Below are 14,201 nucleotides of genomic sequence, written 5' to 3' on the forward strand. Positions count from 1 at the left end.
AAGGTTTTAATTTTTTTTTAATTAATAAGATTTTATTTTGGTTCTACTAGTGCATTCTCATCTTTGATGCATGTTTCAAAGAGCAGGGGCGTGACAGTGTTCACAGGGGTCTGAGGATGAGGGAAGAGATGAGGATCTAACTTCATGTTTCAGAAGGTTTGATTTATTATTTTATGATATATATTATATTAAAACTACACTAAAAGAACAGAAGAAACTATTTCATCAGAAGGCTAGCTAAGAATAGAAAAAGAAGGAATGAATAACAAAGGCTTGTGTCTCGGACAGAGAGTCTGAGACAGCTGGACTGGGACTGGCCATTAATTAGAAACAACTGCATGGACCAATCACAGATCCACCTGTTGCATTCCACAGCAGCAGATAATCATTGTTTACATTTTGTTCCTGAGGCCTCTCAGCTTCTCGGGAGGAAAAATCCTAAGGAAAGGATTTTTCATAAAAGATGTCTGTGACACAGGGGAGAATAAGGAGAAATTACTTGCCACAAACAAAGCCAAATATCAGGTAGGTGTAGGAAGAAATAATCAATGGAAATGGAGGGGAGTAAAAGCAACTCTACCTGCTTAAGAAATCTGTCGGACGCATGGCTGTGCTTAGCTAACACATTTGGCAGAGCAGGGTTTTCATATTCAAACTGAGGATTGTACGTGAAATCCGAGTCGAAAAACTTGACCTTCTCTTTCTCCACGTTGGACGGCTTGATCGCAGTCAGCAAACACAGCTTCTGCCCAGCGGCCTCGCCCTCCTGCCCGCGGCCTCTGGAGGCCGGGGCCTGCTTTGGCTTTGCGAGGGGGGAGTGCTTCTTAGCCCTGCTGCGGGGCCGGGCCGGCGGGGCCGGGGCGCTGCTGAGGGCGGCGGCCGCGGGGCCATTGGGGAGCAGCGGCGGCGGCTGCCGGGGCCCGCAGCGCCGCCCGGGCGGCAGCGACAGCGGCGCCCTCCCGCGGCTGCCCCGCGGGCTGCAGGGCCGCTTGGCGGCGGCTCGCCGGTGCTTCCTGTGGTGCGAGGACGGCTGCTTCTGAGCGTGGTGCTTTTTCTCCTCTTTGCTCTGCAGAAGGACGTTGTAGCTGCTGGTTCCTGTTGTGAAAATGTCCTTAAGGATGCCAGAAGGAGGATGCTGGAGGCTGTTTTCATTGTTAAGGTTCAGTTTATGTACTTCCAGACTCAGGACTGATTTCCTAGAAAGCTCTGTCTTAGGCCAGTGAAGTTTTTCTGCGTTTAGGGGGAAAAAAAAGGAAATAATGAGGACAAACTTGATTTTCACAAAGTGAAACTAATCTTAAGGACTCAAAACTGCAATATAAAGGAAACACAAAATGTCTTAACTGCAGTCACGTCACATTAATCTTGACTTCTAGGCATAAGGGAGAACTGAGTGTGTATATCACTTTTGAATAATTAGACTGAACTTGTAAGGTCCAGCTAAATGAGAGTTTTATGCCCGCATCTCCATGCGTGTGAAAAACGCCAATCACTTGTTTTTAAAATTTTAAAAGTTTAATAGTAATAAAATGGTTATAAAATAGCAATACAATTAGAGTAATAATAATTTGGACAATTTGAATTAGGACAATATGAGACAATAGAAACAAAGACTTACGGATGTCCGGGTACCTTTTTCTGGGCAGCACAAGCCCGAAAAAGGACACCCGTTAACAAAGGATTAACCCCTAAAAGCAATAGCCTGTTGCATATTCACACACTTCATACATGATGCATAAATTCCATTCAAACACAGGATTCTGTCTGGTCATCGTCAGCTTCTTCCTCTGAATCCTAACAGCGCCTCCGAGGCGGGAAGAAGTTCAGTTTCTTCTGATAAGAGGACAACAAATTCTTTCTCTCTGAAAGATTTAGGTGTCCTATGGCTGCTATCTCACTGCAAGTCCTTTCTTAAAAAAATTATCCTACATAGCATAGCATAGTTTCTATTTTAACATTTTTTATAACCTAAAACTGTATTTTACACACTACTTAAGAGAATCAATACAGCATTACTTTCTAGCAACACACATAATATTAATTTTAATATTTGCAAAAAGCCAGTCATAAAATACATGCATTTTTCACAATGCACAACTACACTGCTGGCAGGTAAGAACTTAGTTGTTATAAAAAAGACTCTGCAGGACTTCACAAACATTTACTGCTACATTAACAAATGTATAGTTTTGAGCTGAGTGATCTTTATCATGCAAGGAAGGCTTTCTGTAAGGACAGAGAATAACTTAAAAAAATAGGAAACTGCCTAGGAGCATGTGAGCAGTGTTTACAGTGCAGTCCCACAGGGATCTGTGCTGCGATACAAGCAGTCTGGTGTGATCTCATCTGCAAAATCAGATTCACAGAGTTTACTCTCAGAAAAGGGTGTGAATATTAGAAAGGGCCAGCCACTCTAAACAATTTTCAACAGTATATGGATAGTAATATATGTTTAAAAGACTTCAGTTTCACGTGTTAATACAGTTTCAGTCTTAATACAGACAATAAGCTATATGTGGAGAGGCAGGAGAGATCAGCTAGCTACACTCCTGAAAGGCCTTAAGACAATAGTGTGTGTTTCATCTAATCAAAGTTGTTCTACCATAACAGCTGGCCCAAAAAAACACTTGAAAAGAAACAAAGTGCAAGAAGCAAATAAGGTTTCTTTAATTAGAGTGAACCATCCTTTCTTGCTCTGACCCCTGGCATAGCCTTTGGGGAAGACTGGTCCCTGGTGCAAACCGGCTGCACAGAAAAGTCATTGAGGATTAAAACTGAATTTAACATTTGTGCTGGCTTGTTAGAGAGAAGTGACCTCACTTTACTGGTTCTAACCCCTCCTCTTGACAACCAGTTCTTCCCAGAACATTAGGTGAGCTGAAACTACACGTACAAATAAATTGTGCCACAGAGAAATATTTCCTACTTCTGTACCTAAAAAAAAAAAAAGATTCACAGAACAGGAGATACGGCTGTGGCATGATTAAAGCCTGCAAAAGGGATTTGAGCTTCATCCCCCAGTAATATGTAGTTGAACTGTAATTACTTTACATACAGTAATTATACTCTGAAGGTAATAGCAGCAAGAGATCATTAAATGCCTCCAAAGTGGAAAAAAAAATCAACAGTGGCTTAATTTCGGATTTATTTTCACAGTAAAATTCAGTTTTGCTCCCAACATAAGAACGATGACAATGTATTTCATGCTGTTGGACCTCTGTCAGTTCCATATCAACCTGTGTTCCTCAGCTCTCCCAAACATCCTGCCCTAAAAACCAAAAAGACCAGAGATCCAGTTTGCATGAACATGTGATGAGTGATCTGCAGCCAGGGTGTTTTCTCCACTGGAAAGAAGAGAGGTAGAAGCATTAGATTATTCCCCTTCACTAAAGCACGTGTATCCTATGCAAACTCAGTTTTCTTCCATCATAAGTCTGTGAATCCTCTTTCCATGCTTGGCATAGGAGCATGCTCCTTGGCATTCCTGTTCAAATTCTGTCAGATCATTCTCATCACATACGTGACAACCTGCCTACATGGCTTATCCTGCTCTCCCATGAGCTGTCGTGGTGAGAAACCACAGTTCCCCATCACAAGGAGAACAACTTCAAACTAAATACATAAGAGAGACACATTTTTTGGATAACAGAATGGGATGACCATGCTCATATTTTCTGGTCTTTGAGACTGACTTCAGACCTGTATCAACTGCTACAGTATGAGAATCCTTACTTTTAAGAAGGGTAAGTGAAAACTAAGGTTTCCAGAATGTCTGAACACATATTAAATTTCTGAGCACATAACTTTGCTTAGATAGACAAAAATGGAGTTGGGAATTACACAGCTACTTCTTAAAATATAGACAAAGAAATAACATGATACCAGAGGCATTAATGTTTCACCTTCTCTATTAACCAGCTCTTAAAAGCCACAAAGAATATAGAAGCCTTAAATTTCTGCTGTAATGGAACAATTAGAACTAATATCACACAAGTATCTAAGAAATGATAAATAAAAAAGAAATAGAAATTTAATTCAAGGAAACAACTCAAAATGACCTTAAACTACCCATTGCCTCCCTCCCCCAAAGCTTGTGTCAATCTAATACCAAAAACCCATGACAGCAAGCTGTTAGAGCTAAGAGGTACAGCTGGCCAGTAATAAATGCTTTTATATGTAGACAATCACTGAACACCCTAAGTCAGAATTTTCCTGAAGTGTCACAAATGGTGGCTGAGTGCTGAACATGCACTGGCAGGTTTCACATGCACATGGCTGATATCAAAAATAGTTGTTCCCAATCTGTAGTTACTCTATAAGCGCAGTCTCGTAGCAAAGTGATTTTTCAGCTGCCAAGCTAAGGATGGGTGTCCTTAGTTTTCTTCTGACTAAAGGATACTGTTCCATGCCTATTTGTGCTTGAAACCTAGAATCAACAGGTAATCTGGCACATTTGAAATATTATAATAGACAACAAAGTAGTTTTCACAGAACTCATTTAACTGCTATTCCAAAATTTTGTACAGGTCCTCTGATCATCATAACCAAATAAATGAGAAAAAAATATTTGAGACTATGTCAAAATCATGTTGCCAAACACCAAATTTAAAATCCTTTCTCTAGTACATTTGTTTAAGCTATAACATATTTTAAACTCACATCTGTAAATTGGACGGCATCAACCAAATTAAGAATATACCGTCTTCTAGAAAACTTGACTTACTACATCCAGGGGTTTCTAATGACTAGCAATGTCTGGTGATTGAAAAAGAGGTCTAGTATTCTCAATATAAAACAAATTCATTGCACAAAAATTCACTGCCTCTTGAAAACCTGCTTGAGTATTACAAAAAGTACTGAGATACTGTGCTGCTATAAAGTAGCCAGTTGGAATGGATTATCAACCCAGATTAATTGCATGGATTGCTTAGCAGTGATTCCCAGCTCTTAAATTCTGGATACCATTGGACAGATTATTTCTAAAAGATATGAAAAAGGCAAATTGAAAACCACCGTGCTATGGTGGAACGCTACCCTGCATACCAGAATACAGATATCACACTACAGATCCCATAGGTTTTATCTTTTGTATTTCATCTACATGTGCTACATGTGTTCTGAGAAGTACAAATCTGAATTTCCTGACTTGACTTACTTCTGTTTTTCCAGTAGAAAACTGTCAAAGAACACATGCCCCGGGCTCTAGTTACCTTTGAGAATCTCCCTCATGTAATTTATGTACCAGGATTCTTTTCATTGTTCTCACTTCCTAATACAGTCACAAAGCCACAAGCCCCTCAGCAATCAAAAAAAAAACCCCGAAACCCACAACAAAACTAATACAGTCTCTTCCTAAAAAATTCTCTCCATCCTGTTTACTTCCATTTATTTCTATCTTGTTCCTTTCTGCAACAACACTAATAAAAACATGGTCCTAGAGACACAGGTGAAATATTACATGCAACAATCTGCCTCATTGGGAGTGCAATGTGATGGCAAGGGATAAGCAAGGAGGGGACAGAAGGGCTGCCTGTCCCTGTTTTGTCACAATTTAGGGTACCAAAGAACAGAAAACCCTCCTGTTAATGGCAACTTGGTTCGGTCTTGGGCTTAAAGAGTAGATCTCTACCACTCTTGAGTGCAATGGTGCTCAATGTCTGCAGTCCCATAAGCTGGGCTATCAGGGCAGCCAGCCAGCCAAAGACAACTACCCCTGTGAGTCTAAAGAATCTCACAAGAGAGCAGGTTGTGCCCTAGCCAAAATCCCATCATTGTCAAGAGATCAGTTGGAACTGGCAGTACTGGACTTATTCCATCCTGCAGACACAAGTGCACTACGTGTCACGGAACAATTCAAAATACCACAGGCTTCATTTTGCAGAAAGAGGAGTTTTATCTGTAACTTCAATTTATACACAGGTAGCTATTCCAGTGTCACAGCAGTACAGGAAAAGGGAGTCCATGAGTGCTAACAGAGAATATGTGGGAACCACAAATTTCACAACAATTCTGCACTTATGAAACACATTCTATGTATAAATTGCATCCCAGTCACTAACCTGGAGCCTTGCATCACTGCAGACACTGCCTAATCTTGTCAGAGGTTATTTGTTAGAATAAAATGTTAGATTTTTATGCTATATTTAGGAGCCAGGTCATATTATTGGTCTCTGTCCTTTAGAAACTGATGGATTGAGTTAATAAGTCAATAATATGCATAGTAAAATCCCAGTGTAAGCATTTTTCTGGCCTTTGGAGGTGCTGTATAAATAATATCTTCCTCTAGACTACAGGGCAACTACTATCCAAGCAGCTTCTTAAATACCTGTTCCATAGGTGGAATGAGGTTAATGACAGGTATTTGTGGCACGGATATCTCTGTCTGGCTAGCCTGGCTCTAAAATAGCAGAGAGCTCCTGCAGTTTTCGAGCTGCTGTCACTCAGGTTATATATGCAGGTTATATATGCACAAATCCTGTCCAAACTGCACTAAGGTGCTTAGCAAACATGTTCACGGAGAACTTCCTCCTATCCTTGGGATGTAATGGTCTGAGCCACTACTTCTGTTTTTAAGATTACCATTACCATGTTAGAATATGGCTGAGTTTCTTTTTGCTCAAAATCAGAAATCATTTCAAGGCTGACTTGAACTTTTAAATTTATAGGAATGCAAACAATGTATGTGATCTATTTACAAGCAATAGTTAAGTTTGAAACTGTGAGATGAGAAGGAACTACACAGATGTGACAAGTAAGATTCTTCCTTTGACACACTGTGCAAAGGTACAATTACATTACAAAGAAATGTTTATCTCAAATATTCAGAAAATTTGAATAAATTCACAACACCCTGTGGTTTATGGGCTCTAGACTGTATGGTTTGTCTGTGCAGAGGGTTATAGAAAGAATATTCAGAAAAAAAGCAGGCAACATAAAGTGTTGTATATGAACCTATCATGTTCCACTGCCTCTCAAACACTACAGGCTTGTATTTGTGGCATAACTGAATCTCCCCACAATCCTATATTCTATTTCCTCACCACTGGAAACCCCTTTAAAGTTTAAAAACACTCCAGTTTTGAACAGAAGCTGTCATGCAACTTGAACTAGAATGCACTGGAAGCTTTGTCTATGATTGAACATGGATTAACAGCAGAATTAGGCAATGAGTTTCTGTAAAAACACTGACATTGAGTTACTTTCTATTTTCACAAGCATCTTAATTATTAACTGGAGCCTGTATGATATTGGGACCTTTTACATCTAAGACTCTTTTTTTTTTCCCCCACCCAAAAATATCCACCTATTTACTTTTCTCCTGTAAAGGTGTTATCTGTCATCCAGCTTTTAATTCTGAGCTTCAAAACCAAGGGCAGGTTTCAGCTATCAGCTAACTTGTATATCTGATTAATTAGCTGTCAGTGTTCATAAGTAACTCTGCATTTTTAGGGGTGATTGGCAGTTTGGATTTTCTTCTTTAAAATGACAATGCTATTTGAGATGTACTCTTTCTACCCTAAAAAAAAAAAAAAGAAAAAGAAAAAAAAAAAAAAAGAAAACTACTCGCATGCAGTTTTCTGCACATTTACTTCTATATTGAAATACAGTATTATGTAACTGACTCCATTCGGGCCCTTCAAATTAAATTACATGGGCACAGTAATAATCAATAAAAGGGAAGACTTGGCTCTAATGAAATCAAACAACAAACTCCTACTGATGTAATAAACTCAGGATTATAATCACAGAACACTGATTTCATCCTGTGCAGGAAGACCTGCACAGGATGAAACTCTCATCCAAGCAGGTCTCTGGCTTCTTCTGCAATACAGGTGCAGTCAGGAATATTTGATGGAAGGATATGGACTAAAAATAACTACTGTTCACAAAACCTCATCCTTTCAGATTGCAGTGGCTATTGCGTATCTCCAGGGTTGCTCTGATCGATCCCATGGAACTTTATTTCTGTTCCCATTATCAGGAGTAACACTCTAGTCATATCCATGCACAGATGGAACAGCATATCAATTATGCAGAGAAAGAGTAGCTGTAAGAGATCTTAGTTATGATTGCAAGGGTATTGAATGAGGGCACACCAAGACACCTCCAGCAGATTTCTTGTAGATTTCCCTGTGGAAAAGTAACATTGGCTTGAGCCAGCTGAAGAAATGACACAAGAAAGGATGTCAAATTTAAACAAGGAAAACATCTGTTTTCAAGCAGCAACTGTATGTACACAGCACAAGAAGCCAGTTTTGTGTGGCACCACGTACCTGCCTACATTATCGTTATACAGTCGTAACAGAGGTTTGTATACACACATCCTATAGGGATTTGTTAACTTCTCTGAGAACAGAGCAAAGGGTAGAGCCAAAACGCGTAAGCACCAGATATAACCAGCAGTTTTAGTGGCATTCTCCCTTGCATGGTCTGTCCCTCGCTCCAGCGGAGCGGGTGTCACCCCCGCACTCCTCGGCATCGCAGGGCAGGGCCCGCAAGTGACACCCTCACTCCCATTCACCGGGGGGCTCCTGACACCCTCACTCCCATTCACCGGGGGGCTCCTGACACCCTCACTCCCATTCACCGGGGGGCTCCCGCTCCTGGAGCCAGGCAGGTGTGGAGCCTTTCCCCGTCCCCAGGGGACACCGAGAGGGGTTCCCGCTCCTGCAGCCAGGCAGGTGCGGAGCCTTTCCCCGTCCCCAGGGGACACCCCACCGACACCCGCGGCGCCGCCCGGGCGATGCCTGCTCGCTGGGCGGGGAAGCGCTGGCGGCCGGCCGGCTGCCCCGGGCGCGGCGGGGACCGCGCCGCCCCCGCTCCCGCTCCTCTCCCGCTGCTCACCGGTGACACAGATGGACTCCAGCATGGTGCTCCGCCGGGCAGCGCCGCCGCTCTGCCCCGCCGGCTGCCCCCCGCGCGGCGGGCTCCCGGCCCCCGGGCGGGGAGCCCAGAGGGGAGGCGGCGGGGAGGCAGCGCCCGGCGCCGCGGGATGCGCCCGCCTCGCCGCCTCGGCGGATCCGGGGAGCGCGGCTGGCCCCGGGCCGGCAGGCGGGAGCCGCGCCGGCAGAGCCCCCGCCCGCCCGCCTCTGCGGACTACAAGTCCCGGCGGGCTCCGCGGGGCCCGAGCGCTAGAGGGGGGCAGGGCGCAGACGCGCTGCACCCTGGGATCTGTAGTGCAGCTGTCGGTGTCCCGGCGTGCCACCCCGCCGACGCCCCCCGGGAAGATCAGCGCGCTGTATCCCACCGGCACGGCTGGTCCCAGGTGTCAGCAGCATAGGCGAGGCTTTAATGTCATCCTCTGCAGAAATCTAGCGAGCATCACTCACGCACAGACCAGGGCTGCAGTCCTCTGATAATCATCAGCTACCATCATCGCTGCAATTGGTAATAGTTGGTGTGATTGGTAATTATCTGCTGGATCTGCGGCAGGCAGAGGAAGGACTGCAAGGGTGCTTAACAGGACATGTGCCACCCTGGGATACGGGTCCTGTGCTTGGGAATGTCCCATGTAACATGAAGGGAGGAATTGCATCAGGGCAACGGTTTAGGGCTGTAACTGATGGTTATCATACACTGATAGGTAGTAAACAGAATTTAAAGTAGAAGACAGACTTTATATTACACCCTCCTGTCGCCTTACTTGTTGTGCAATCTGTTGCTTTGCTTGTGAAACCTTTCACTCCTTGAAATACAATCTGCGCGTTTTAAAAATGAACATCAAATAGGAACAAGTTATTTTATCTTAGCAATCGTGGTTGTGTAACCCAGTAATGTAGACATGGTGTAGGAAGATTCTGTACTTTTCATGCAGGCTTAAGGTGACTACTGAAGTCAGATTACATATCAATACATTTCACTGTGTTAATAATGCGTTTACTTTTCTTAATTGGTCAACATTTATTGGAGAGAGCAATTTAATTGAAAGTGACTTACCAGCACAATAGTGCTTAACACAGATTATGGGAGTGATCTCCCAAGTGGAAGAGAGCTGGGAAGTTGTGTGGTGCTTTAGTTGAGTATCTTAAATATCTGCCATCTCATCAATAAATCCGTACCTGCAATGTACTCTACACAGAGATTCCCTCCATAGCACTGTCCAGTACACCTGGCTGTATCATCAGGTAGCAGTGGAGGAAATTCTACGGATCACAGCTTGTTGATACTTCAGAGATACCCCTTCTGCCTCCTATCTGGAAAAATTTCAGAGATTTGTGAATCCTTCTTAGACAGACATGCATTGCAAGTATGCAATCCCGAGACTGAGTAAACACTGCTCAGAGAGCTCTGTCTGCTTTCATGTCAGTCTTCACAGGCAATTATTAAAAAAAAAAAATAAGGGTTTAAAGCAAATATTTTAATTTTATTTTCTATTGCCTCACACACAGTCAAACCCAGGTACTCTTAAGACCAGCTATGAAAAGACTGAGGTGTCCTTTTTCTCAGTTGGCTAATGAGGAGCCAGTGCTCAAACACACTTCTACCTAGCTGACAAATTTGATGTCTCTTTTAACTTAAATTCTTTGAAGATCCAAAAAGATACATACTCTGTCAACATGTTCAAGTTTCACCTAAAATACCCTCTAAACTATTTTGCTGACAATATCGCATCTGGAACTTGCAGGCTTGTCTCCAAATCTCCAATTGCAGGAACTGAATAAACACTTTTAAATTTAGAGAGACAAAGCTATCCCTAATGGGTTAGAATTTGCTTGTGATACATGGCAATTACAGGAAAAAAAACCCAAAAACCAGTGAATCTGTTCAAGCACTACAAATAATTAGCACAGCTGATGAAGAAATGATAGACAACTTCTAAAATATAACGTCAATGTACCATTTTAATGAAACTTCCCAGCAGTTTAGCTGCATAGACCCTAATTGTCCTTCTAGAGGTGCTATTTTATATATACTTGGATGCCATAGCAATGAAATTAGTAACTAACTGGCTATCATTGTGTATTTTACACATCTACCTCCTCTCCTTGCTCCATCCAGTGGATGCCTTCTCTCCATCTCTCTCATCTCCTGCCTGCTTCTCCCTGGTGTCCTTTTTCCCCGAGTGTTTGGGTAGTCAGTCACCCCTGAATCTGCTGCCTCCACTTTGTTTTTTTCTCCTTCCCCACTAGCCTTTTCCTTTGCAGGATGGCGTGAAGGTTTTTTTAGGTCATACTAGCTCCTGGCTGTAGCAAGAGGATGCCAAAAGCAATAGCAGCAGAAGGCACAGAGGAGGGATGCTAAAGGGCCACCTGTCCCAGCTTTCTGCTTCATCTACGAGCAAGCTTTGTCACATTTGTCGATGAAAAGCATAACATGGAAAGGTCAGTTGAGAAAAACATTACTGAGTACCTCATGACAAAAATGCTGCACACACACATATAGAATTATATAATTTTATATATATATATATATGTGTGTAGTGTACCTCTAGCAGCTCTGACCTTAAAGACATCTTATCTTGCAAGTCTGTCTGAAAAGACAGCAGGGAAAAAGACAAGCTATTCTGTCATGAAAAAATTTCTGGAGGCTATCAGTGCAGCTGGCACTTGTAGCAAGATGAAGGAACATAGGGACAAATTGTGATGTTTAGATGAGCCACACTGTGGAATACAGCTTAAATGACACAGTTCCACAGTCCAAATGGATCTATACCCATTGTTACAAGCCGGAATTAAAGGGGACATGCATCTTGTGTTTCAGCTTTAACGGAACATTACTTCCAGATAATTTCGGATTTACGTGGTCATGTCTTCAGAGGTAATGTCATAGTCACTTGATCAAAAACACTGCAATGTCTTGCACACAGAGGAGTATCTTTATAGGAATATTAGCATCAACAAGCTCTGCAATGTGTACAGTTTGGAAGAGCAGTGACACACATTTATTGATCTCTGTATCTGTCGGAAGCTAACACTGCAAAATTCCAACACATACACACATATATAAATGCACATACATATAGATGCATATAAAAATATATATGTGTATATTTACATTTGGATTTTATATATAAATGTATGTGTACACACACTTGTTTTAACATCGGTTTTATTTGGTTCCTCCCTCATATTCACACCATCTTTCCACCACTTCTCTATGACAACAAAGAATCACTGATGAACTATGAAAGCTGAGAATGAGAGTCCTTAACTAACTCTGCCTAATTTGGCACAGCTTCAGGCCCTTCAGAGTGGGAAGGTCAGCCTTCCCTCCCCACTTAATGACTTAGCTGGCTGAGTATCTCCTGACCAAACAATTTCACTGACCAAGTGACTCCAACTGACTGTCCTTCCAGACATATTCTTTCTAGAAGCTCCTTCAGAAATGTCTGACATTGCCTTCTGATTCCAGCTGGGTCCTACACTCCTGGTACACAGCAAATGCAGCACATGCTTGTGGGAGCTGCTTACTCATAGACTTATTCAATGGGAGTGCTATTTTAAGATGCACAACTTGATACAGCTCCAGTATTCAGATTGATTTAGCCACTGAATTTGTTCACACTTTATGCTAAGGAAGCTCAAAACCCTACACTCAATGCAAGAAGGGCAAACAAAACATAGGCAAACCTTGCAGTTAAGTACAGAGAAGTGAAAGCAATGTAAGATCCCTGTGATGTGAACCTATGAGTGCACCTGACTGTTGTCTGCCATCATATGAGGAAAAAAAATCTAAGATGTCTATTGTACACTCACAAATGCACTTATACCTACTAATGAAAGAGGCTGCTTTCCTATGGCAGAGAAATGGCTTATAAAAATGTAACAGTCACAGTAAAGCATTCAACTCCTTCAGTATGGACTGATGGACCAACTCACCCCTCTTGACCTTTCCTCCTCCAACCGTCTGTCCACTTGTGCAGCAATGCCTTGTCACTGCAGGGGTCCCTCTCAGAAAGGCAGGGTGCTGCCTTTGGCAGGGGCACGCAGGGCTGGCAGGCAGCAATGGCAGGCAGCCGAGCACAAGCTGCCTGCTGAACTGCAAACACCAGCAGATGAATCACAGGTGCCTTGCTGTGGCAACACAAATACCAGGTCAGGCACCACAGGCAGCACAAGACAATCTGCCCCGTGCTGGTTCTGGCTGGGCTAGAGTTAATTTTCTTCACAGTGGCTGGTGTGGGGCTGTGTTTTGGATTTGTGCTGAACACATGGATAATATAGAGAGGTTTTGTTATTGCTGAGCTGAGCTCACACAGCCGAGACCTCTTCTGCTTTTCCTACTGCCACGCTGGCCAGGAAATGAATGGGAGACTGGGAGGAGATGGAACCAGGACAGGTGACCCAAACTGACCATAGGGACATTCCAGACCATGTGACATCATGCTCAGTATATAAACTGGAGGGAAGAAGGAGGAAGAGGGGGATGTTTGGAGAGATGGTATTTGTCTGTTCAAGTCACTGCTGTGTGTGGTGGGGCGCCGCTCTCTTGGAGGCGGCTGAACTCCTGCCTGCCCATGGGAAGCACTGAATCAATCCCTGGTTTTGCTTTGCTTGTGCGTGCAGCTTTTGCTTTTTCTATCAAGCTGCCTTTATCTCAACCCACAAGTTTTTCTAGCTTTTACACTTACCATTCTCTCCCTGATCCCACTGGTGGGGGAGTGAGTGACCAGCTGCATGGGGCTTGGCCACTGGCTGGGATTAAACCAGAGGCCACAAAAAATGACAATCTATTATACATTTGTACTTTGTGCCTTTTGAAGTTGGTCAGCTCTTTTGTGGCGCTGGGATAATTTCAGTTAAAAAGCAAAGTTTTCCTAGTAGTGCATCATTGTTTTTGGCTTCTCAGGTGAGCAATTCACTTATTTCTTAACCAGCCTGAAAAAAACATCATGCTCCTCTCTCTATTGCCATTCACTTTCTTATCTTTTCCTCTTCCACTTTGTTTATTTGATCCCCTATTTTTTTGCTAGTCCAAGCTATACAACAGACTTATAAAAAGAGAAGGGGATATCCAACAAACACAAAACACCTCCTTAGCAGATTTTTACAAGAAACAAACTAACTCTTTGTGCAGTAGTAAGTGTGAGTACATGGAGTTTTGGAGGCATCTCTCACCTATGTGCTGGGCCCAGCACTCTCCTGCAGCAGGAGCTCCAGTGCTGGGAGCAGGGGACCCTTCCAGCTAACATTAGGGGGCAGTGATGCAATAGCTGTGGAAAGAGTGATGAGTTACTTCTTCATCAAAGCATTTCATTTCAT

At 42.9% G+C, this 14,201-nt stretch overlaps 1 protein-coding gene across 1 annotated transcript in view; it reads right to left on the reverse strand.

Annotated features, from left to right (window-relative positions):
* The window catches only part of MATCAP2 (microtubule associated tyrosine carboxypeptidase 2), a 28,893-nt gene extending 19,977 nt beyond the window's left edge, over positions 1–8,916 (reverse strand). Inside the window, exons 1-2 of the mRNA XM_063156959.1 lie at positions 8,845–8,916; positions 581–1,230 (exon numbers count right to left, since the gene is read on the reverse strand). Coding sequence (XP_063013029.1) covers positions 581–1,230; positions 8,845–8,869 — 675 coding nt within the window. The 5' untranslated portion in view covers positions 8,870–8,916. The remainder of the gene's footprint in view (positions 1–580; positions 1,231–8,844) is intronic.
* Between the last annotated feature and the right edge of the window lie 5,285 nt (positions 8,917–14,201).

Source organism: Melospiza melodia, chromosome 1, assembly GCF_035770615.1.
Source record: "Melospiza melodia melodia isolate bMelMel2 chromosome 1, bMelMel2.pri, whole genome shotgun sequence".
Lineage (NCBI taxonomy): Eukaryota > Metazoa > Chordata > Aves > Passeriformes > Passerellidae > Melospiza > Melospiza melodia.